Raw genomic sequence first — 25,324 nt, 5'->3', positions numbered from 1 at the left:
CTCCCGCCCGCCCGCCCGCCCACCCACCCTCCCTCCCGGCCCCTCCCCCGGGCCCATCCCTTCCCGCCCCGTCCCTCCCCCTCCCGGCCCCTCCCCTCCACCCTCCCCCTCCCGGCCCCTCCCCTCCACCCTCCCCCTCCCCTCCCCACCCCGTCCCTTCCCTTCCCTTCCCTTCCCTTCCCTTCCCGTCCCTTCCCCCTCCCCGCCCGCCCCTCCCCCTCCCCTCCTCTGAGGAGAGGAGAGGTCCTCTCCCACGACCCACCCCGCCTCCTCCTCGGCCACCTCGTCCTCCTCCTCGTCCACCTGGTCCTCCTCCTCGTCCACCTCCGACCACCTCGGGTAATACCTGGAATAGTAATGAATATTTTTAGTATAGGAACACATCAAAAATATTGTGTAAGGATTAATGTAATTAATCAATTGATTAATAATATAACGAATTGTACAAGATTATTCATAGCTACTGAATATGTGCTTGCACGAAAAATGAATTGAAATAATTTATTGTAAACGTGACAAGTTTGTAATATTTCAGATGAAATATAATCACAATTGCCATTAAATATTATAAGAATACTAATTAATTAATTAATAATACAATAAATTGTACAAGATTATTCATAGCTACTGAATATGTGCTTGCACGAAAGATGAATTGAAATAATTTATTGTAAACGTGACAAGTTTGTAATATTTCAGATGAAATATAATTACAATTGCCATTAAATATTATAAGAATACTAATTAATTAATTAATAAAATAATAAATTGTACAAGATTATTCATAGCTACTGAATATGTGCTTGCACGAAAGATGAATTGAAATAATTTATTGTAAACGTGACAAGTTTGTAATATTTCAGATGAAATATAATTACAATTGCCATCAAATGTTATAAAAGTGTTTTACTCACCCAGCACAAATCCTCGTCCTCCTCCTCCTGAATCACGGAGATTACCCCCAACCACCTCCAACGACCACTAATAAATATTTTCGGCATGAGAACAAATCAAAAATAATGTGTCAGGTTTAATATAATTTTTTTATCTACATATTCTACCAAAAAGATTATGAGAAAATTATAAAGTTATAGAAATTTTATTAGCGTACTGACAGCTACTGAATTTCGGCTTGCGCGAAAAACGAATTGAAATAATTTATTGTAAACATGAACCAGGAACCACGGAGCGCTTATCCTGGAAGTCGAGAAATTTTATCAGCGGACCGACAGCTACTGAGTTTCGGCTTGCGCGAAAAACGAATTGAAATAATTTATTGTAAACATGAACCAGGAACCACGGAGCGCTTATCCTGGAAGTCGAGAAATTTTATTAGCGGACCGACAGCTACTGAGTTTCGGCTTGCGCGAAAAACGAATTGAAATAATTTATTGTAAACATGAACCAGGAACCACGGAGCGCTTATCCTGGAAGTCGAGAAATTTTATTAACGGACCGACAGCTACTGAGTTTCGGCTTGCGCGAAAAACGAATTGAAATAATTTATTGTAAACATGAACCAGGAACCACGGAGCGCTTATCCTGGAAGTCGAGAAATTTTATCAGCGGACCGACAGCTACTGAGTTTCGGCTTGCGCGAAAAACGAATTGAAATAATTTATTGTAAACATGAACCAGGAACCACGGAGCGCTTATCCTGGAAGTCGAGAAATTTTATTAGCGGACCGACAGCTACTGAATTTCGGCTTGCGCGAAAAACGAATTGAAATAATTTATTGTAAACATGAACCAGGAACCACGGAGCGCTTATCCTGGAAGTCGAGAAATTTTATCAGCGGACCGACAGCTACTGAGTTTCGGCTTGCGCGAAAAACGAATTGAAATAATTTATTGTAAACATGAACCAGGAACCACGGAGCGCTTATCCTGGAAGTCGAGAAATTTTATCAGCGGACCGACAGCTACTGAGTTTCGGCTTGCGCGAAAAACGAATTGAAATAATTTATTGTAAACATGAACCAGGAACCACGGAGCGCTTATCCTGGAAGTCGAGAAATTTTATTAGCGGACCGACAGCTACTGAATTTCGGCTTGCGCGAAAAACGAATTGAAATAATTTATTGTAAACATGAACCAGGAACCACGGAGCGCTTATCCTGGAAGTCGAGAAATTTTATCAGCGGACCGACAGCTACTGAGTTTCGGCTTGCGCGAAAAACGAATTGAAATAATTTATTGTAAACATGAACCAGGAACCACGGAGCGCTTATCCTGGAAGTCGAGAAATTTTATTAACGGACCGACAGCTACTGAGTTTCGGCTTGCGCGAAAAACGAATTGAAATAATTTATTGTAAACATGAACCAGGAACCACGGAGCGCTTATCCTGGAAGTCGAGAAATTTTATTAGCGGACCGACAGCTACTGAGTTTCGGCTTGCGCGAAAAACGAATTGAAATAATTTATTGTAAACATGAACCAGGAACCACGGAGCGCTTATCCTGGAAGTCGAGAAATTTTATTAGCGGACCGACAGCTACTGAATTTCGGCTTGCGCGAAAAACGAATTGAAATAATTTATTGTAAACATGAACCAGGAACCACGGAGCGCTTATCCTGGAAGTCGAGAAATTTTATTAGCGGACCGACAGCTACTGAGTTTCGGCTTGCGCGAAAAACGAATTGAAATAATTTATTGTAAACATGAACCAGGAACCACGGAGCGCTTATCCTGGAAGTCGAGAAATTTTATTAGCGGACCGACAGCTACTGAATTTCGGCTTGCGCGAAAAACGAATTGAAATAATTTATTGTAAACATGAACCAGGAACCACGGAGCGCTTATCCTGGAAGTCGAGAAATTTTATCAGCGGACCGACAGCTACTGAGTTTCGGCTTGCGCGAAAAACGAATTGAAATAATTTATTGTAAACATGAACCAGGAACCACGGAGCGCTTATCCTGGAAGTCGAGAAATTTTATTAACGGACCGACAGCTACTGAGTTTCGGCTTGCGCGAAAAACGAATTGAAATAATTTATTGTAAACATGAACCAGGAACCACGGAGCGCTTATCCTGGAAGTCGAGAAATTTTATCAGCGGACCGACAGCTACTGAGTTTCGGTTGCGCGAAAAACGAATTGAAATAATTTATTGTAAACATGAACCAGGAACCACGGAGCGCTTATCCTGGAAGTCGAGCTTCACCGCGTAGCGGACCCGAAGCGCGGGATCCGGGAGGTTGAGAACCCGGTACTCGAAATACGTAGCGGCCCGAAGCGCGGGATCCGTGAGGTTGAGAACCCGGTACTCGAAATTTGCGGAGCGCGACTCTCATCCGTCCGCTCTACTGCGCGGTTGTTACCCGACTGAGGAACTCGGCTAGCCGATTTTAGATTGGTGACGTCACTTTCCGAACATCCGAAAATTCAAACTTTGGTTTCGAACTGTAATACTACGTATGATGATGTATGATGTATGATGTACGATGTACGATGTACGATGTATGATGTATGATGTATGATGATATGATTTGATGTATAATGATTTTAGTTTTCACGTTTCATACAAGAAATACACACTTTATCTCTCCTGCCGATTCCAGACTCAAGCGACCAGTCCCTTCGATGGTCAGCCGTTGACTGCAGATATATTCTTCAGTGAACGGGTCGGCTAATAACGCTGCCGTTCTGCGACAGTTGGATGATGAAAAATTTCGCTTGTATCTTTCAAATGTGTGTTAAAATACACTCGAAGTGTTAAGAAGCGTCGTTCTTTCTCTCCCTATCACCTTTCTAGGTCTTTAAACCACTACGCAGCGTTAAATACTGTCTCATATACGAAGCATCCATTTCATCTCGTTCAAAATTAGCGCATCCGTGATGTATTACAGTTACTCTGAATTTTTTTCCATCCGAATACTTTTCGAAAAACAATTCTGCTCCTCCACCCAACGCAGATGCTTCACTTGCGACCAGCTAAAACAGCGTTTCGATTCTATGCCTATGAAAATCCAAGATCGAGAGAGCAAATGAAAAGTTGTTGGAATAATTATGAATACTAATGTTATGGAATACATCGAGCGCGCGTCGAATAAAATCCCATTTCGAAATGAAAAATACTTCTCTTTTCATATCATAGCTAATCTAGTAATATAGGTAGATAGGATGGTTGGAGGTGTTCGGAAATGGTAGGACATTTCAAAAGTTAAAGTCGACGACGATCCGGTGCATCAATTTTATCGTTACAGATTTTCTTTTCCCATAAAGCATAGAGTATTCAACAACGATAATGCAGTCCTTAAAATTCATCATTCATCTCTGTCTGGAAAGCTAATTCGCAAGGCGTGGTATTCTAGATATGTCAAAACTAAGCTAGCGGCACGTGTTTGCATTATTAGAAAAATACCCGTACTCTACATACACTGTTTCTAATCTTTTGCTACATTTGGTTTAATCCCCATGCTTCCACAGCACGAATAGTCGGAAATGTTTTTGATTATCCATAATAAAATAAAAGAAGTAACAAAGCTTAAATTTATTGTTAAAGCTCCAATGAATACATCAAACTGCGGTCGAATTCATTTATTATTTGCACATGACCTCTGTATATTTGATAAATTATTCCTAAATACATTGAAACATATGTATTTATAATGAAATATCATGCAATGGGCTGTGTAAACTATAAAATATAATTTCTATCAAATAGCTGCTTTTATGTCAACTGGGCTTTGAGACTCAGTTAAGTTGGATCTCGATTTTTGCCATTGTATGTAGGACATTGGGTTACAAGAACAAATGCGAATTACGAATAACTCCGTATTAGAGATAAGGAAATTTTAGTCAAGTATACCTATACACAGAAATCCGTATGTGAATATACTAAGACCTCTGTGTTTATTGTAAAAGTCTAGTTTTAAATATGTGTATATATTTATATACACATGCATAAGTATACGTATACATATATACACATACATGTACATAAATAATTGCCAAGAAATTATAAACACTCACAACTTGTCGCAAATGGAGTAAAACGTAAGGTTAATAATATACAAATTACACAAGCGCACCATAAAACATGGCAAGGGTAATCCTAGTGCAGTGATTGTACAAACTGAAGAAATATACATTTACATATACATGATATAAATTAATAGACTAGAAAAGAGTATTTAGAGAGCTTATCTAATTCCGATCTTGTCACAATAGATCATTAACATAATCAATATACGGTTAAAGCTGTATTAGCTACATTCACTATTAGAGATAATATTTTTTATGCATTTTTATAGTTATTTAATTTCTTGTGCAACAATTTTTCAAATTTCACCGCAAAATGCCCAACGAGTTCTCGTAGTGCAAATACGAGTCCAATTACCTTACAGATGGCATTACATTGATTTTTGCCTTCTCGCGTCGAGTTATAAATACAGAGAAATCTCAATGAAAGCTCATTTCTATAAGATTTATTGTAGTGCTGTATTCGTAGCTGTACCTGTTATTCTATATTATATACTGTCCTAAATTTTAAACACACAGCACAACAATGGCTGAAAGCACAATGGCAAGAAGAGAGGAACAATTTGCATCCTAATAAATCTTTTCTTCTTCGTACGTAGCGGAGCGATGTCACGTCGGAGGATATGTACTAGCGGATCACTAGGTGGGGCACAGAACTGAAACATAATTGTGTTGAAAATCTTCAACATCTCTTACAGAAAGTAGGTACGTTGCCAGACCTTATATACCAACAATGAATATTCGTAGAGGCTATATTCATAAATACTTACAAAAGTAAGCTAATATTTTACCCGCAATTGCTTATTACTGATAACTTGATATGATAATATCCCCTACCCGCCCCTCCCCGCATACATCTACTTCTACTCCTACTCTACTCCAACTCCTACTCCTACTTCTACTCCTGATTCTACTCCTACTCCTACTCCGGATCCTACTCTTACTTCCACTCCTGATTCTACTCTAACTCCTGATTCCACTCCTAGTCCTGATCCTACTCTTACTCCTGATCCTACTCCTACCCCTGATTCTACTCCTACTCCTCATCCCATTCCCACTTCTACTCTTGCTTCCACTCCTGATCCTACTCCTACTCCTGATTCCACTTCTACTCCTGATCTTACTCCTACTCCTGATGCTACTCCTATTCCTACTTCTACTCCTACTCCTACTCCATTAAATATTATAAAAATGTTATACTTACAGTGCACAAGTTGTCGTCCTCCTTGTCGTCCACCTGGATCACCCGCAACCATCTCCGACCACCTCCAATAACCACTGCTGACCCCCTCGGGTCATACCTCGAATACTAATAAATATTTCAAGTATTAGAACTCATCAAAAATATTGTGCAATGACTAATATGATTTTTTCATTGTCACATTTTACCAAGAAGTTTATGAGAAAATTATAAGAAAATATTGAAATTTTATTACCGCATTGATAGCTACTGAATTTGGGTTTGCGCGAAAAATGAATTGAAATAATTCATTGTAAACGTGACAAGTTTGAAAAATTGTAGAAAAAATGTAATATCAATTGTCATTAAATATTATAAAAATGTTATACTCACTGTGCACGAATCCTCGTCCTCCTCCTCCTAGTCCTCCTCCTCGTCCACCTCATTCACCCGCAAGCACTCCTAACCACCTCCAACCACGACCAACCACCTCCAACGACCACCGGTAATCGCCTCGAATTCTAATAAATATTTCTAGTATCAGAACACATCAAAAATAATGTGTAAGGATTGATATAGTTTTTTTATTGACAGCTTTGAACAAGAACATTATGAGAAAATTATGAAAATTGTAGAAATTTGATTAGCGCATTGATAGCTACTGAATTTTGGCTTGCGCTAAAACTGAATTGAAATAATTCATTGTAAACATGACAAGTTTTCATAAATATTAGATCAAATATAATTACAATTGCCAACAAATATTTTATGACAATAAATTTCGTCAATAAATACCACAGAACAATCATCCAAGTGCTAACAGATTTGAAACAAGACACACAACAATTTTAGCTCTAATTGAACGACGATTTTGTCATGTAGTCCTATTTATACTATGCCAACTACACACCAACTGCAATTTCTTGATCCTGGTCGTTCGGTTTTTTTTCCGATTCAAAATGTTACCGAAGCATGCATATTGGTTTGATTGTACAAAACATAACGTTTTCAATAATCAAACTTGTAAACTTGAAAATTAGTCCGGAAGGTCAACATTCATCACGTCAAGGACCTGGACAGCCAGAACTACGGAGCACTCGTCCTGCAAGTCGAGTTCCACCAGGAAGCGGACCTCAGTGCAGGAACCACGTAGCGCTTGTCCTGGAAGTCGCGTTTCACCAGGTAGCGGACCAGCAGCGTAAAAACTACAGAGCGCTTGTCCTGTACGTCTAGTTTCAACAGGTAGTGGACTTGGAGCGCAGGGTCCAGGAAGTAGAGAACGCGGTACTCGAAATCCGCGGAGCGCGATTCTGATACGTCCGCTCTACTGCGCGGTTGTTTCCAGACTAAGGAATTTGGCTAGTTGATTTTAGATTGATGACGTCAAGAGAAAAAAAATTTCTGATGACGTCACTTCCTGAACATCCGAACATCCGAACATCGAAACTTTGGTTTCGAACTCTAATACTGTGTATGATAATACTATGTATGATGTATGATGTACGATGATGTGATATGATGTATAATGATTTTAGTTCTTACATGTCAGACAGCAAATACGCACTTTATCTTTCCTGCCGATTCCAGACTCACGCGGCTAGGCCCTTCGATGGTCAGCCGTTGAATGAAGATATATCCTTCAGTCAACGTGTCAGCTAATAATGCTGCCGTTTTGCGACAGTTGGATGATAAAAAGTTTTGCCTGCACCTTTCAAATGCGTGTTAAAATACACTCAAAGTTTCAAGGAGCTTCGTTCCATCTCTCCCTATTAAAAAAAAATAAAAATCCCCGACAATTACCTTTTCAGGTCTTCAAATTAGGACACTGCGTTAAATACGGTCTCATATACGGAGCATCTATTTCATCTCGACCAAAATTAGCGCATCCACGATGTATTACTGTTACTCTCAATTTTTTCCCATACGAGCACTTTTCGAAAAACCAATGCTGCTTCTCTACCCAACGTCGATACTTCACTTGCGACTAGCTAAAACAGCGTTTCGATTCTATGCCTACGATAATTCAACAAATACATTTTTTGGGTGGGGATTTTAAAGGATTTAAAAGCCGGTTATGTTACAGGAATTGAATATACAAAAAGAATAAACAACATTGAATCGGACAACGATGATAACTGAATTCCGAACCTGTTTTCAGCAACAAGTTCTCAGTTCGGCAACAGTGATAAAAAATAAAGTCCCATAATCTAGTACATACGTTCCCTGTGTACGTAGCTGAGAATCAGGTAGAGAGGGAAGAGCTCAGAACTCGGGATCGCGCAGCAACTTTAGTAGTTTTTCTCACGAGATCAGTCTTCACATGCCGGCTGAGCGTCCTCCGGTGTGTGATCAGCACGTCCGTGAATTGAGGCGCGCTTACCATGACTAATTCGATCCTAACGTGTAAAAAAACGGTTCAATAATATTGTAAAGTGGTTTGCGAGTTTTTAAATTAACATGAGACAACAGTGAATGATGCTATTCATCGTCGTGGAAATTCGTAAAAACCTGCCGCTCTGCTGGGATGAGGTAATATCGTAATTCTACCGAGTTCTAGCCTCCGCGAGCAGCTGATCGGGCTGAGTCATTCTGCGTTCGCCCAGTGCTGCCAACGGTATGGCGTCGCTCACGTGTTGCTTGGCAGCACGGCTTGGCAGTCTCAGTTTTGTAACGACGACTGAACTCCGTATAAACTAGAGTTCAGTGCGTGTAACAAATGCAATGAAAATGGATTCTGACCGATTCGCGGTTACTGGTGTCATCCGCTGGCATTTATTTGTACTACAAAGCATGTCGGACACCGGTGGCTCTGAGTCGGTAAGAATCAACGCGTGCAGCCACTACCCTAGTCATCCACTGGCGCGAAGTTGACGCGCAATAGGAACAATCGAGTCCACTCTACAAGAATAATTCCCGTTTACAATGAGCCTTGTAAGCAAGGATACTAAGTTAAATATCCTTGCCTTGTAAGGACTTCTACCCAGCGTTGCCAACCTATCGGATAGATATTCGTTTAAATGGCGCCAAAACGAGTCTTTCGATTTCTTGCTTAGATGGCAGTACAATAATTCTTCAAATGTATTAATGGCGCCATAATAATTCTTCATGTTTATCATTTTCGCGAGTGATGCTTTACGGTATCGGAACTCAATAAATACAGAAATACATAATATGTTTCAGTTTCTAGCTTTATAACATGGACAATTTTCCTCGAAATATATAATGGTGATTACCGAACGAGGTAACACAGATCTACATCCTACAATCTGAATTATAATTATAAAGCTGTTAGGAATTTTTACTTATATAATATGTTTTTACTTTTAATATTCAGGTTCACGAACTTGTCAAATAAGGATGTTTGAAAATTGCAGACGCCATCTACTTGATGTACATTTTCTCAGGAACCTCGCAATTGTTTTATGTTTTGTCTGTTACTTCGATTTCAGAGACCATTTTTAGACTTTCCTATCAGTCTGGGATCTTCAGATTGTCTTCAGATTTTGGCCTAAACGACAATATTTCTCAATATAAGAAAACCAATTTTGCTTTTTCTTTCATCGGACTCTAATTTCTTGAGATCCAAAGAAATTTCTTTACTTTTCCGACACTGCTTATACCCCGCCGGTGAACTTATTCGTACTGTCGAAGATTTATTAATCGGGTTACCCCCGAAATAATCGTACCTATACCTGTATGACGAACATCGATCGGTATGTCCGAATGAGAAAGAAACGAGAACGGCATTTGCTTGAAATATCTGTTAAATAATTCGTCTCTAGGTCACGTAATAGCGTTCACGCAGCAGTCGTTCGACGAAGTTCCAGATGATAATTACCGGCGAATATTCAATTGAGTAATGACCTGTATCGGAGCACGTACTTTTGAATTTCGTGCAGTAAGCCACAACCGGTGGCTTGTTTCAATTCGTTGCAGTACTTTTTTGTCGACTGATAATTGTACCTGCAGCCAATACGTAACAGGCACTAATTGTGTTTTTCGTGACAATTAACTCAATCTGCAAAGAAACTTGCATACGGTTTTCTGACGACCAGAATTTTATTTGGCGTCCAAAAATTTATCCCCAGGTTAGTGCAGGGACTCGTAGAAAAATAAGTATTAAAAATAAGAACATGATGGATGAATAAAAAAAAGGTGGTATTCTCAGTTAAAAACTACCCCTTTTTTCAATCGGTCACATGCGTCGGCGGGAAAACAACAAGGCTGTACGAACTCGAGCATCGAATCTAACTGGTTTCTACCAACCGCATAAACAGCATTCGGGGTTTCATCGATCGGTCCTCGGTACTTCGAAGGGTTGATACTCCGCCCTGTCTCTGTAGAACGCTTGGGGAAGCACTGGCGAAGACTGATAATTCAGTCTGAAAAACATCTGTACTAAGAGAATTTCCAGATGTTGAAAATGTGCGATGATGTTCAACCCAGTGCCATTTCGCCAACTTTCAAGTTTCTCGCCCTGCTCCACCTTATTCTTCGTAATTCTCACCTCTTGGCCTGAGTTGACGTCGTCAAACGAGCCGACGATCACGACGACGGCGCACTGAAGGTTTCCGAGCGGTTCAATCATCGGCGATAAGTTTCTCCCAGTTTCCATCCCCGTCTGCAACGGGGAAACGGTAGACATGTTAATTGTTCATATTCGGTGCAGTGCAGCTAGTTAGTCCACGCAATTTGTCATCTAGTGTATGTACGCCATCTGTTACTAAAAAGTCATCCAGAAATTGACTTGTTCTCGAGTTACTGGTCAGTTGGTCGTCGACTCCGCATCCTATCACTCTTTACTTGTGGTCACTTGATAAAATGTACGACACGGCCTCTTGAAACGCCGCAATAACTTCAGATTATAACCAAACCTTTGTCAGGATCTGCCCATGTTCGCGTTATTTATTCAGCTTTGCTCTCCTTCGAATAAATGTCGTGAATATACTTGATTATTACATTCTCTTCTGCGTCGAGGAAACGACATGTTAGTGCATCAATTTTCCACATTGTAATTGATGATCGAATGTTCGTGATAATTAATGGTGATTAATAATCTTTATATAATGATTATAAACTTTATTATAATATGTATGTTGCCAACGTTTGCTGATATGGGTGAATCTTATCTACGTCCGCTTACAGTTTCACTTCGTTTACATAGGAATTGTTCATATCGTGATAATACTTAAATAATTTGATTGAAAAAAAAAAAAAAAATCGACGATGATACGTGTAATCGAAATTAACGGTTGCTGTGTATACGCTGTATGTATATTGGAAATATTTAATATAATTAACAAGCATGTTGCAAGTATTTCAAATGTTCCGAAAAATATTCAGTATATTAATTCATTTATTTTTAAACTTTGATGATCGTGTTTCACTGTAATTATACTTCTTACAGTATTAATAACGATCCAAACAAATATAACAGTTTTTATTTAAGCTAATTTAACATCTATATTATCGCCTTCGATGATGATGTTTGAAGAACTTAACTTTCACGATGTTAAAGGAGTTAAGGAGTTATTGCATCACACTTGACTGTTAATTTCTTTTCAACTAGCAGCGGCAAAGTTGATAGGACTGTCGCTTATAAGCTAACAAAACGTTCATTTGTTATCGGTGTTACGATAGCACAAAGTTTCCTTCTTCATTCTTTACATAGACGTTGATTAAAATTGCTACAAAACTCTTTTTTCCGTATAATAAATGTATTATATATAGTATATATTGTTTTGACCACGATGATAATCATTTATTCTTTGTGAGGTTAGGTCCAAAATTATAAACAAATGTAAACGTTTAAGAGTTCTGATTATAACTGGCCCCGATCTGTCAAAACGTTACGAAAAATAAATACGTTTGTACTAAAAAATGGTTAGCGCTGTGCTTATACGTACATCAACAAATAAATTTCATCATTCTAACATCTCAAGATTAACCATGAATGTATTCTTAAAGTGTGTAAATATGGATATGAGGTCATTGTGAACATTCGCAGTTCACTTGAAAGCTTAGGAGTCCATGTCCCTATTTAAAGACTTCAAGATTGAAAGAATTATCCATCAATTGTGTCAATGAAATAAATAAGACATATTCATCGTGATGTTCACTAATAAAAATTGTTGAATCCTATTATTATAAATTTATTGAATTATTTAGTACGGAAGAAAAACGGGTCTAGATAACTGATTGGAGATTTCTCATTCATTTGCTTGTTTTACCGTGTATACAAATGAAAGAAAAATTTTCAAGGTTTGACGTTTGACCTTTTCTCTCCTGACAACACGCCGTGTTATCGAAGTTTGTGGCATAAACATTCGCTGTAGTGATCGTTGCGGGGACAGTTTTCCAAATTCCGATCGGGATAAAAAGTTAGATGTCATTTGAAAATAAAAAATACCATCTTCGCTATGTGGTTTTTCAAAAATCTCTCCGACTCTTTTTGCACTCATTAAGTGATATTGAACATGATTCTTTTTTTTATTTTACGACTGTCATAAAGGCCAATGTAATTTTTTGGGGAAATTGTAAAAGGAATTATTTCTCAGAGGGAATTCAGAGTTATTCAGTTGCTGCTCCGGAACTCTTTGCCTACATCACAATAACGACGAATTGCTTCTACAGTTATTTATTGCAGGGGTGAGTGTGTTATTGATGTTTCAATCGGTTCAATATTAGCATTATCAGATGAATCTGTTCCAAATAAAAATTTTCGAGTTTATTCCAAAACAATTTTAAATTGTTTAAATTTACCAAACAGTGAACTTCTGTAAACAAAAGTTGCACAACTTTTAGAAGAAAATCAATAAAATATTTTCAGGAAACCGAATTAAATCACAATCGCCTCTTTCGAATCCTTCTGAGAAGAAATGCCTATTCCTGTTCCGCAAAAAATTATACGCGCCTTTATCAGAGTATGGGAATCGAAATAATCCACCATAATCAACACTCTCGGGTGCTTGGCACAGAAGTAATCGAGAATTTTAAAGAAAGCATCATGAAGCTGTTCCTTTTTCATCTTTTAAATTTTATCCGAATGATTCAGTCACGTTTTTGTTTCACCAAGAGATCTGATTTTTAATCCCGACAGAAAATTGGAATGGTGATCCGGAACTTTTTTCACGGTACTACATCGAGTATACTGTACAATTCGTGATAATTTGTTAATTTGTATCACGTGAACACGAAACTCAGTATAAGCTTTACGTATGGTGTATAATTGTTCACCCAAATCGATCGATCAATTTTCATTACCATGTGTAATAATTATTAAACGAATAATAATAAATTTTTCACCTACTTACAGATTTAATGCGTGTAGGTAGATAGCTGCAAAATGAGAGTTGCTTTGTTCTACCCTCGGCGCTTCGCAGTCGCTCTGTTTCTGGTAGCACTCGTCTATTGCGTAATCCAGGCCTTACGATCGGAACTGGGATTCAACGACGTAGATCCTTCAAATACAGATAAACTGTGAGTTACGGTTATTATTTTTTTTTTAATATATCTGCCAATAATGGTAAATATGTTTTGCTCCTCAGCTTTGCATTTAAATCACCATTGTACCAATATTAATCATCACGCGTTGCAGGCTGTACCGTAATAAAATGCAGATTAGATACCGCGTTCAAGCGTAAAGATACTGCGAGTGACCAACGCATACCAACGAATTGATCGACGTTGAATAAAGTTTTTACAATAGAGAACAATAGTGGAAACATGGCCCTTATGCGAATTTGAGTTTTTATAAAATCACAAACAATTGCCGTTTAACAAATAAACTGAATCGCGACCATATCAGCCACTCGTTAATTTCATTCAAATTCAAGTAGAGAATTGGCACGTATCGTCATACAACTAGAAATTTTTAGAATTACTCATGGAATTATAGGTGTAATACTATTCAGCTCGTTATAAAAATTTTAAAAATATTCATTATTTAGTACTCAATGTGCGTTTCATTTCAGCGCTTACATATCACAATTGATCAAAACTTCGGCGGAAAATTCGCCGTATATCGGGTAAGCTGGTATTAAAAATGACAAACCAAAATTTCCTTGTATCTCTGTAGTGAGCACTGAAATCCTCGTACAAAAACGAACAAAGTTATGAGACACCTAACAGAACTGCTGTTTCATTGCATGATGTGTACAATATATAACATTATCAATTAACGCTTATCCTTACGACCAGTTTGGATGGTCGATTATTCGGCACTCGGAAGTTAGCCAATGTACTCTTCAAATTTGATTTCGCTTTGAATATACCATTCTAAAAAGAAATTGCTAGAATAAATTCTTAACAATTTCAGGGATACTTGCCTGGGTTTAATATTCAATCTCCGATGCTGTCTATACGGATGGGCTTCAACCTTTCTGATCGCTGACTGCTTATAGTTACACTTTCCGCATGCATGGGGTTTATGTTTGGGGTCTGATTCTTTTCAATTTTTTGTCAAAAAATTGATCCGAATATTTTTATTTATATTTATCTATGAAACGATACCCAGCATTTTGCTGATCTGTACGTGAAAAAATATTACTAATGCATTGAATAACAAATTACTTTAACACGAATTATCCTCGATCTTCTAACTTCCCATTGGTTTTGAAAATAGATGGTTATTGCGCAGTGATGGGGTTGCGGCGTGCAGGCACCCTGACTTGGAGCTATTGAATCCAGAAATAATGAAATTCATAAAAGATGTTCCTCCTCTAGAATGCACTCCAGAGGACTGGGTTATAGCAAATCGTTCGACCCTGGTCGTTACAGAGAAAGCCAGGCAGCGATTTGGCCCCATAACTTGTGCTTTCAAGGGTACGTCATTAAAGCTATTTCGACACCGGTATCTACGCAATAGAATCAACGAACAAGCTTCACCCGTCAACCACTTGTGATTTTTATTTGCAGAAATCATCCGCGTTGACGACTACACAAATAGAATTACCAAACCCGTGGAATCGGATGTTTCCTACACTTTGAAAGACAGTGATTACGCCGAAGTTAACTGCCAATCTCAAACTGGAAAACAGTTAGTACAATAACAGTATAACAGTTCGATCGATTTCTTGAAAAAAAAAACAATTTTCCATGAAACTATCGTATTAAATGAATTTATAAAAATGTGATTTCTCTTAAAAATCTTTCCCGCAATGTTACGCAGATGGCACAGCGTTTTGGCAGGCGTGCAAAGCGATCCATTGGCGAAAACGAAATGGGACTGGGCCAAAGTGCCGAACGAGGGCCTGAAGTTGAACGTGCTGATGTTCGGGTTCGACTCGCTGTCGCGAAACACGTTTATAAGGAAGCTGCCGAAGTCTTACAGATATCTGAAGCAGAATTTGAACGCGTTGGTTCTCGAGGGTTACAACATCGTGGGCGACGGAACGCCGCAAGCCTTGATACCAATTCTTACGGGAAAGATAGAGCTGGAATTGCCGGAAACGAGGAAGCGGATGGGCAGCAAAGCGAACTACGTCGACGTTTATCCGTTCGTTTGGAACGAGTATAAAAAGAGCGGATACATGACCGGGTTCCTCGAAGACGTTCCTAATATCGGAACATTCACGTATCGCCTCAAGGGTTTCAAAGACCAACCGACTGATCACTACATGAGAACATATTACCTCAACGCTAATCCTCACTTTAAATATCAGAAGAAGTTCTGCATGGGCGGGCTGCCCCGGCATTCGGTAATAATAAACGCAAATTCGGTCTTCATCTGACATGTTATAAACAAGTAATACCAGTTTCCTCAATTTTTTTTTTTCTTTTATCTCATTACTTACAGTTAATGATGAATCACATCAAAGAGATCTTTGACACTTATCCAAATCAGCCGAAATTCGTTTTCGGTTTTCACGGCGAACTTTCGCACGATTCCTACAATGACATTGGAGCCGCTGACGATGACGTGTACCAGTGGATAAAATCACTCAACGATTCTGGCCACCTGAATAACACGGTGCTAATCATGATGAGCGATCACGGGCATAGGTGAACAATTTTTTTTATTCTTATTTACTCACGTGTATTTCGCTGTGCAGGACTGTCAAATGACTATTTTGAAAATTCTCATGTTTCCGCAAGTTTTATCATTCACTCGGTGCTCTGAAAAATTGGATTAGTACAAAGTTTAAAATGTGAATAATTATTCGAGAAAATTTGATAAAAAAAAAAAACATAATCGTAGCGTTTAAATAACTTCACTGATTGTGTGTCACGTTTGTGACGATGTGGACGTTACAGATTTGCCGAGATTCGCAACACTCTTCAAGGTAAACAGGAGGAGAGGCTGCCGTTTTTTTCATTCACGTTTCCAAGTTGGTTTAAGCAGGCACATCCGCATGCATATGCCAATTTTGTTTATAATACTCAACATTTAACGACACCGTTTGACGTCCACAAAACGTTGCAGAGTATACTGAAATTTGAAACCCCGAAAGAAGGAGATCGCACTCAACGAGCCATAAGCTTGTTCAACAAGGTATTTGAAACGAAAAATTGCTAGAGCTCGTGTGAGATTTTCATCCGACGGATATTGCTAAAATAATAATGAGCAATAATAATTTTACTTTCTATCGTTCGAAAAAGAAAAGCTTTCAAGATTTTACTTACTTTTCTGTGATCTAATCATGCTTGTTAAAAAAATAAAATTCACGCAGTATTCAATTCTTGCCTTGCATCACATCGAAACTTTTTTACGTGTTCAGATTCCACTGGAAAGGACCTGTGCAGATGCCTTCATTGAGCCTCACTGGTGTGCTTGTCTGGGATGGGAAGAAGTTGACAAAAATAACGCGAGCGTAGTTGAGGCTGCAAAATACTTCGTCAAGTTCCTGAATGATTATCTGTCGCCTTATCAAAATACCTGCGAAATTTTGAAACTGAATAAAATTCTGTGGGCGGCGAAACTGATTCCAACAAAAGGTGCCGTTAGTGCAAACTTAACAGCATGGATATTTTAATTCACATATCTGATTTTCGACTTACGCTTGCTTTTCTTTTTACCACCCAATTACAGGGCTGCTAAAATTCGAAAAATCTGGTGATGCGGACGGTTTTCTCGGAGATTTTACTGCTAAGACGAAAATAACCAAAGAACTGTATCAGCTCAAAGTCAGTACGGAACCAGGGAATGGGCTGTTCGAAGTGAGCATAAACCACAGTCTGGATAACAATTCGTTCATGACGCGGGTACGTACGAAACGACAATATTTTCATATACCTTTACTTGATTCTCTAAATTAAATCGAATTAACAACTTAGTTGAATCAGCAGGGGTGGAAAAGTTCTCGAACCCTGGCGTACGATGAATGAAGAATCTTTCGAATTCTCTCAGAGTCGCGTCTATTCCATTAAAGTCGCGAAAAATGACTTGATGTTTGTACTCGAAATCACACAGAGATATTAAAAATCTTTGAAACCCTTTAAAATCATTTTACAGTCACATTAAATCGTACGAAGTCATCGGAAATTATTCAACATCATTTACAGTAATTTGTTATGACTTGTACTCAACCAATCTCTTGTAGTCCTTCGGCAGTATTCAAAATCTCGACATTTTTCGAAGATATCTGAAGTGATTTTGAGGTCATGTGAGAAATCTCCAAGCAGTTCTTTGTGTTAACGATGTCAATCGATATCTCACGTCTTCGTCGGCACATAGATTTTCACTTCCTTTTCATCTGCAAAACATTATACCAATAATTAAATGTGATAGAATTTATATTTACATCTTTTTATAAGATATTTTTTTAATCTAGTTTTAATAAAATACTTATGCATTTTTATAAATATGTTAGAAATGGTTTTCAACAATTTCGCATTAATTCCAGATTACCGACATCAGCAGAATAAACAAATATGGATCCCAAGCTAGATGTATAGAAAACAGTCAATATCATCTCCGGAAATATTGTTATTGCAAGGATTCATAACTAGGTACCAATGAACAGTTTTCCAGTAACAGTAAACCTCAGTAGGCGAAACACTTAACTTTCGATATATATCATATGAATTCGAGCTGAAAGAATGATCAATAAATTACGACAGTGATATTAATTTCTTAGTCTCGTAAGTATTAGGCTGATGATAACTCATAAAATAATAGCAGGTCGAACAAATATACCTTAACTTACTATAAGGCATATGTAAAAACGTATTTTTCTGACGACTGATGTGTAATAATTAAATTAGAGACAAGTGTTGGGCATAAATCAATGGATAATATCGATATTTCAAAAATTAATGTTAGGATTATACGTATGAGAATAAGTTGTATATTATACAAGAGCTGGAAGAAAACTTTTTTTGATTCTATACACGTACAGATATACCGTTTAAAAAATAATCTTCCTCTCGGTTGAGAATAGCTTGTTGTTACATAATTTTATTATGTAAAAATTAATGTATAATAATATATCGTATTTCGGCCGTACTTTAACCCTACGCTTTTTTGCATACACCGTTGGCCAACGTGTACGAACTTGTCCACAGCTGTTTTTCACCCACTTAAAAGCAAACAAATACCTCCCTAACCATTTAGGTACTTACTTCGAGGTTTGTTTTTAATATTTCGACAGACAGATTAAGAAAGTATTTAGCGATTTAATAATTAAAAATTAATTAGGAATGAAAAATCGTGTCAAGCGACCATTTTAAGTCAAGTCAGATTGGACGAATTCGTATGCGTTGGCCAACGGAGGGTTGATATATTATAATTGAAAATATTAAACAAGTCATAACGACTACATCATGAAAAATACTTAATGTAATTGTGAGGTAATGCGTTGCATATTGTCATCTTAAATATTTAATGTTAGTCACATAACAAGGACAAAACAGCATACGCGTGAGATCGTGAATCTCGTATAATAGTATAAAAAATGCCAAAGTTATTTTTGATGCTATAGTTGTATTCGATTTATAATTTTCATTAAATTTTTTCTATAGAAACCCATGAAATCCGTACGACGTATTTTTTGTGTCTACCGTTCATTAGGAACTTTAATGTATAATGTATTTTGTAAGGGTTTTAAATCAACTGCTTATCGAAACTAACAATTCAAGAGAACACGCGAACAATCTGCCGTTTAAGTTAATTACATTCTACATACTCCTTCAAGTTCACGAAAATACTTATAACTGTTCCTGCGAAATTATTTTCATCAATTTTGTGATTATTATATAAGTGTTTTTCCAATTAAAAATATTTACAACAAATGATATTGATCCCTGTTATACTCACAATCACTTCATTAGTATTGTGAGTGAATGCACGTTAAATAAAATTTTAAGAAATCGAATCTTCCTCACATCTTTTTCACATCAGTTTTGACCACAAACTATATCATTGGGTCCTAATTTTAGGTGGAATATGCGAAAATACGTCAAGTATACTGATTGAATCTTCGGCGTGTATACGAATTCTTTTACTCAGATTTCACTCATTACTAATACCGTAAAAAAGCTCCTCCTTTTCTTAAATACAAAGAGAAAATTAGATAACTTGTCAAAATGATCATCAATAAGCACCGTGATTTAAAAACTGTGAAACTTTCCCGTACAAACAAGATCGCCATAATTTTCCGCCAACAACGTTATCGAATGTTGAAAATTTATGAATCATTACGAAAGATGGTAAAGTCGTGCATGTGTTTGAAGATCTATAATATTGCACTAGCTTTAAGACGATCGAGCATCCGAACATCCAAAATTTTGTTTCGGACTTTAATGCTATGTATGATTGGCATCTCTGTACAACATGTTTGATACCCCTACGGTTTTACGACTCTGAAGAAAAATGATGACTCGATTAATGCAAAGCACTTTCGATACGTTGGATTTTGCATATAATTATACGCGCGTGCACGATGAACGTTTATCACTCTTATGATTGTTAAAAATTTTATTCTCAAACGTCACTTTTGCGAATCCGTTCAGCATCTTACTTTTAACGAAGAAATCGATAGTGATAAATTATAAAAATTTCTGACAATAAGTGAGACAATAAAAATAAATAATAATAAGTTGGAATAATCAAGTGTATTACGAATGAAATTTTACGGTGAAAATAGTATAAAAATTTAATTTTCAATACAGTAGAGAAAATTTTCTGATATGAAGATTACACGGTGATACATCTATGAGCAAACCGGGTGAGCCAATTCATAATAAGGTAGACCGTGACGAACCATTGCGATCATACATTTCTTGAACAGTATTTCGAATTACGAAAGTCGGGCGTGAATTTATACTAGGATACGAACGATTTAACGGGATTGAAATAATTGAAGGCAGTAAAGTTCGTTAATCGTAAAAACCGAACCGATATATCGGATTGATTTTGGATTCGCATACATCAGATAAGTAACACAAACGAGTAGACTAAGTAAGTGCCAGGAAAGTTCTGAAGGCCCAAAATGAGCACCTTCAATATTCTTCGAACACTCGTTTCCATTTACGCCGTGGTGAGTTTTCATGTTACCTCCGATCCTTCGCGATTCAAGAAGATTATTTTTCAGCTTTTACTAGTTCAACCCAGCGATACGACAGTGTTGACCCGTTTGCGATTGTCGGACAACCTGAAAGATCTCCGAAACCGCTTGAGAGATTGCGAGCGTAACTCATTCCCGAAAATGGTAGCTCCGGTTAATGTTTTTCACAGCGTGATTGGAAAGTTTCGAGGTTTGGTTCCAAGATCGAATTACGGGAATGGAATTTCAGCCGTGAGTATAAAATATGCACTTTTTTTAAAATCGGTGCTAAATAATTGTATGGTTCGGTCGTTACGAAGATTGATCGATTGATTGTCCTTAAATTTACATCAAACTAAACAAATCACAAATTTTCACCAAAATGAATCTGTTATCCTAGTCGTAGGTTTAAAACGGATCATTCTGTCTGATTTTGGTTGTTACAGTCTCCGATTCTTTGGAAATAAGCTTAGATTACATGAGAGGAAAAAAGAGAATGAAATATGCATTCGAAACCGGTAATATAATTCTGTTTTAAAATTTGAAAACGACAGTAAGATTTTTTTTAAATTCAGGCGAACTTTCTGCGTCCATGCGACATAAGCTTCATTTCCAAAAAGTAAAAGACTCTAACGTTTGGAACTAGGATCAATTTCTTAACTTACGGTACCTTATGATAATCTAGTCGTTTTTCCAGAAAATAATAAATTGCTGATTATCGTCTGAAATTGGTTTATCGATGAACCGAAATAAATTTTCAAACTTTAAACTTTTATCGATACAAGTACAATTTTCAAAAATACAACTCAGTGTAAAACGTGCGACTAGATCACAACATTTTCGTAGTGAATACCGAGATAAAATTTGAAGTTTGTAATTAACACAAAAGACTCAGATTCAAAACTAGCAGATGTCACAGTAGCACACGTTTAAAATAGTAAAATCTCAATTTCACGTTTAGAGAACGAAAATATCATTGCGAGGGCTATCGATAGCTAATTTTAATTATACTACTTAATGGACCGTTGTAATAAACTGGTGAGCCGAGAACCAACGCAGTTTGTTTCCGATGTACGAGACGACCCTGTAATTTGATTGCTGCACAGCTCGCTATGGACAGTAACATTTAAATTACGCGCCACATTATACGTGAAGATCACCATAAAATATTTCTAATCATAATCTTCAGGTGATATGTTATTGACCATTTTTTTTTTTCATCAGATACTTCGTATTAGGCTTCTTCACTTTGTTAGTAATAGATACTTATAAAGTAGGCACTTTTTGTAAGACAATATTAGAGAACAGCTGCTATTCGACTCGAAAAAGAATTTTGTATTGTTTATATTAAGGAAACTTCGTGGAAAGTGAAACTAGGCGAGCGATATAAATTGACGATAAGTTTAAGCATGTGAATTCTACGCCGCCTTTAATTAAGATTACGATACAAATCAGCCTTGCCGATGTGTGACGGGCTAGTATTGCCAATTGTTGATTTAATGGTCGGCGGACCTTATTGATATGCGATTATTGTCCGGAATCGGTTTGCGTCTATAAACACATATCCCGACCGGAAAATTTCTCATTGTTAGAACTGTATCGGCAAGAGTGTCCGAGAGTCGTTAAAGAAGAAAATCATGTCTCGCCCGTCGATTTTGGTAGCCTTAGTGCTATTCAGCGTTGTTGCTTGCACCCAGGTAACCCGGAAGGCTGACAAAAAAAAGTCTGTCGAACGTTATCTGCGCAAAGTGCCAGTTTATCTAATTTTTTAAACAAAGTTTTTAAATTGCATAATCCGCTCATTGTCAGTGAAAATATGGCTCATTTTACGATCGCAATAACATTGATGTATAAAACTGCTGCGAGAGCTTGATATATTATATATTTTTGGCAACAGGGAAAATCTAAGGGGTATGATGCCGTGAACAAAAACACGAATACGAACGAGTTTGGACGACGAAGTTACAGTAATGTCAATTCGAACACGAATTCGTTTTCCTTACAACCGAACAAGCTTTACAGATCCGAACACCGCGGCCCAAAAGTAAGTAGTTATCGTCTGAGATTTCTGCTATATGTTCCCGCTTATCTATCCCTCGCTAGAATGATTTGTAAAAAAACAGAAAAAAAAAAATAAAATCGTCAGATCGACAAATCGTCAACCACGCGGACAAAGCGGGCGATTCGTGGAACCAAGTCCGAATTGGCGACGGCCGACGAAACGATGAATAAAGCCCAGACCCTGATAACTACTTTGGTTGGGGCCGATGAGGTGCAAAAAGTCAAGGAAATAATAAAGATTTTAACCGAGGCGTACGAAGATAAACTGAACCACGAGGCTCTGGAAGCCATAGTCCGAGCTGTACGCTCTTTAGGGAAGGATAATGACCGGGCTGGAAGTACCGGGAAATTAGAGAGGCGTAATTACAACGAGAACACCAACAGAAATGTCTTCAGATCGGAAAAGCAGAAACAATCCGTGAGACCGCTGCCTGTGGGAGTTAGCGACAGCGACTGTGAGTTTGCCTGAGAGTATTGCAGGACTTATGTTTAATATCGTTAATTTGCACTCGCCTCCAACTGAAAAAATAAGTAAGGATATGTGCACAGGGTATAATCAATTTCAAGTAATAATGTATTTTGTAGTTAATCGTCGACTATTTAACCAACGGCAAGCCGCGGAACACGATTCCAACGAAAGTGGTTCTGACGATCATTACGATGATGATCATAGTCAGGATCATAGCGAGGGTCATGACGATGATGATCATAGTGAGGAACATTACGATGGTGATCATAGTGAGGATCATTACGACGATGATCATAATAAGGATCATAGCGAGGGTCATGACGACGATGATCATAGTGAGGGTCATTATGATGGTGATCATAGTGAGGATCATAGCGAGGGTCATGACGATGATGATCATAGTGAGGGTCATTATGATGGTGATCATAGTGAGGATCATAGCGAGGGTCATGACGATGATGATCATAGTGAGGGTCATTACGATCGTGATCATAGTGAAGATCATTACGACGATGATCATAGTAGGGATCATAGCGAGAGTCATGAGGATGATGATCATAGTGAGGGTCATTACGATGGTGATCATAGTGAGGATCATTACGATGGTGATCATAGTGAGGATCATAGCGAGGGTCATGACAACGATGATCATAGTAAGGATCATAGCGACAGTCATGACGATGATAATCATAGTGAGGGTCATTACGATGGTGATCATAGTGAGGATCATAGCGAGGGTCATGACGACGATGATCATAGTAAGGATCATAGCGAGGGTCATGACGATGATGATCATAGTGAGGATCATTACGACGATGATCATGGTAAGGATCGTAGTTATGAGGGCGTATATAGTTCTCGGGAGCATGAAGACCATTATGAGGAAGACAACGAGGACGACGATTCATATAAGTATAGCACCGTATCTCGCGAATGGCAAAAGGATCTCACGAAATTGAGACCGTATGGAAACGTCAACTATAACAAGAACGTCAACCAATTTGGCCCCAGAAGGAACAGGGATGATTATGACAATGCTCCATTCCGGCGACGACTGATTACTAATCGACAGGTCAGTACCGCACGCACAGCGTTTATCTAGAACGAACAAACTCATCCGATTCTTCGTTTAATTTCTTCCAGGGTATGGATTTTTCAAAAAAGGACACGAATCAAATCGGAAAAAGCGTTAACATCAACTCGAACCAGAACGATTTCCGGAACTGGGAGTCAAGACGCAATACGAACGGCAACGAAAATAGCAGTGGAAACCTGTCCGGAAGGGATGGCTACGATGATAAAGATTTTATCAAAATGATAAACACGAAGAAAGACGGAAATTTCAACTATAACGAGAACTCGAATATCCTCAGGCGTGACAATTCAGGCCTTATGCGCCATCGGCATAATTGAAAATTACCGACTAATCATCAGGCGCGGGAGATTTATTGATTTATAGACCGAGAAACAACCTGAAAGATGAAGCGATCAGCAGGTTGATCGCTTTTTTGTATAATACAATAAAGATTGCGTGTTATCGTCTTACCGTACGACTCTATAAAAACTGTTTCAATTACGAGACACAGCCTTCTTTCTAAAATACGAATTGTATAAATATTCATCCCTGAATCTTTGAGTACGTTTGAGGGTTTTTACAGCAATTCACGTTCTCGCCGATCTTATCCCCATCTCAAATGTTAGAAACTTTGATTTTGAGCTTGTGGGACTTAAAGAGGCTTCCAATGCGCTTCTTGCTGAGCTTGCAAGAAAATAACGGAAAGCTTTTGGTGCTGTCTGGGTACCCATAGAGAATAGTAGTTGATCATTTCTACGTCATCTTTTCTTCTACACCTAAGAGTGTAAGGTTGGATACTTTTTAGATATTCATTACCAGATTAGGGTCAATCAAGGAGTAATTTAACTTTCGGTACTCTGTTCATATTGCGAAAGAATTAAGCTTGTAGAAATGAGAGTTGTAATAAATTATTTAAGAAATGTTATAGGCGCCGACCTTGCTTGTCAAAAACATGACAGCAAGCTTGCCTTGTAAAGAACAAGAAAAAGGCAGAACGAATGTATTTCACTGTCAGGAAATAGTATTTCATCATGAAGATGCAAACGATCACTAATAATTGTTGATCT

The 25,324-nt window shown here is 37.9% G+C and overlaps 3 protein-coding genes and 2 long non-coding RNA genes across 15 annotated transcripts in view; 2 read left to right on the top strand and 3 right to left on the bottom strand.

Annotated features, from left to right (window-relative positions):
• Nucleotides 1-5,586: 5,586 nt before the first annotated feature.
• On the bottom strand, nt 5,587-6,621 carry LOC124298724 (uncharacterized). The gene is made up of 3 exons (XR_006906868.1): nt 6,563-6,621; nt 6,194-6,298; nt 5,587-5,645 (listed from the first exon to the last, which is right to left on the bottom strand). It is a non-coding gene; the product is annotated as an uncharacterized LOC124298724 (long non-coding RNA).
• Nucleotides 6,622-6,637: 16 nt separating this feature from the next.
• LOC124298722 (uncharacterized) lies at nt 6,638-16,099 on the bottom strand. 2 transcript variants are annotated; one of them, XR_006906865.1, is made up of 6 exons: nt 15,964-16,099; nt 13,483-13,629; nt 10,436-10,790; nt 8,388-8,565; nt 7,734-7,935; nt 6,638-6,690 (listed from the first exon to the last, which is right to left on the bottom strand). It is a non-coding gene; the product is annotated as an uncharacterized LOC124298722 (long non-coding RNA). The 2 variants fall into 2 exon arrangements; XR_006906866.1 differs by lacking the exon at nt 15,964-16,099 and adding an exon at nt 14,223-14,473.
• Nucleotides 13,515-19,482, top strand: LOC124298720 (uncharacterized). Of its 5 annotated transcripts, XM_046751116.1 has the most exons (11): nt 13,587-13,648; nt 14,143-14,196; nt 14,487-14,606; nt 14,894-14,992; nt 15,086-15,206; nt 15,339-15,867; nt 15,966-16,171; nt 16,424-16,661; nt 16,888-17,104; nt 17,199-17,371; nt 18,013-19,482. In XM_046751116.1, exons 3-11 carry the CDS (start codon nt 14,585-14,587, stop codon nt 18,112-18,114), a joined length of 1,707 nt encoding a protein of 568 aa, XP_046607072.1. In that variant the 5' UTR covers nt 13,587-13,648; nt 14,143-14,196; nt 14,487-14,584; the 3' UTR covers nt 18,115-19,482. The 5 variants fall into 5 exon arrangements, with proteins under 5 accessions (XP_046607068.1, XP_046607067.1, XP_046607070.1 ...); XM_046751112.1 differs by lacking the exon at nt 14,487-14,606 and having other exon boundaries at nt 13,515-13,648; nt 14,808-14,992; XM_046751111.1 differs by lacking the exon at nt 14,487-14,606 and having other exon boundaries at nt 13,515-13,648; nt 14,793-14,992.
• Nucleotides 16,491-25,324, bottom strand: part of LOC124298718 (solute carrier organic anion transporter family member 74D) — a 96,235-nt gene continuing 87,401 nt past the window's right edge. For both annotated transcript variants that reach the window (XR_006906863.1, XR_006906864.1), the window contains 3 exons: nt 17,697-17,862; nt 16,793-17,045; nt 16,491-16,718 (listed from right to left, as the gene is read on the bottom strand). The gene's annotated coding sequence lies outside the window, so the exon portion shown is untranslated. The remainder of the gene's footprint in view (nt 16,719-16,792; nt 17,046-17,696; nt 17,863-25,324) is intronic.
• Nucleotides 20,542-24,740, top strand: LOC124298719 (protein PFC0760c-like). 5 transcript variants are annotated; one of them, XM_046751108.1, is made up of 7 exons: nt 20,542-20,646; nt 20,701-20,904; nt 22,550-22,696; nt 22,799-23,168; nt 23,299-23,589; nt 23,683-24,254; nt 24,326-24,740. In XM_046751108.1, exons 1-7 carry the CDS (start codon nt 20,599-20,601, stop codon nt 24,593-24,595), a joined length of 1,902 nt encoding a protein of 633 aa, XP_046607064.1. In that variant the 5' UTR covers nt 20,542-20,598; the 3' UTR covers nt 24,596-24,740. The 5 variants fall into 5 exon arrangements, with proteins under 5 accessions (XP_046607064.1, XP_046607063.1, XP_046607066.1 ...); XM_046751107.1 differs by having other exon boundaries at nt 23,299-23,616; XM_046751110.1 differs by having other exon boundaries at nt 20,543-20,646; nt 23,299-23,595; nt 23,926-24,254.

The sequence above is a fragment of the Neodiprion virginianus genome, chromosome 2, assembly GCF_021901495.1.
Source record: "Neodiprion virginianus isolate iyNeoVirg1 chromosome 2, iyNeoVirg1.1, whole genome shotgun sequence".
NCBI classification, from domain to species: Eukaryota; Metazoa; Arthropoda; class Insecta; order Hymenoptera; family Diprionidae; genus Neodiprion; species Neodiprion virginianus.
Note: the sequence above shows the minus strand (reverse complement) of the source record. Positions and strands in the feature narration are given on the sequence as shown.

Bases quoted from the DNA above. Each gene is read 5' to 3' on its own strand.
- LOC124298720 (XM_046751111.1), top strand. From the start codon at position 13,515: ATGAGAGTTGCTTTGTTCTACCCTCGGCGCTTCGCAGTCGCTCTGTTT. The intron at 15,207-15,338 runs GTTAGTACAATA...AATGTTACGCAG, and splicing joins CAATCTCAAACTGGAAAACA to ATGGCACAGCGTTTTGGCAG. The intron at 17,372-18,012 runs GTACGTACGAAA...CATTAATTCCAG, and splicing joins ACAATTCGTTCATGACGCGG to ATTACCGACATCAGCAGAAT.
- LOC124298719 (XM_046751106.1), top strand. From the start codon at position 20,599: ATGAGCACCTTCAATATTCTTCGAACACTCGTTTCCATTTACGCCGTG. The intron at 20,647-20,700 runs GTGAGTTTTCAT...ATTATTTTTCAG, and splicing joins TCGTTTCCATTTACGCCGTG to CTTTTACTAGTTCAACCCAG. The intron at 24,255-24,325 runs GTCAGTACCGCA...AATTTCTTCCAG, and splicing joins GACTGATTACTAATCGACAG to GGTATGGATTTTTCAAAAAA.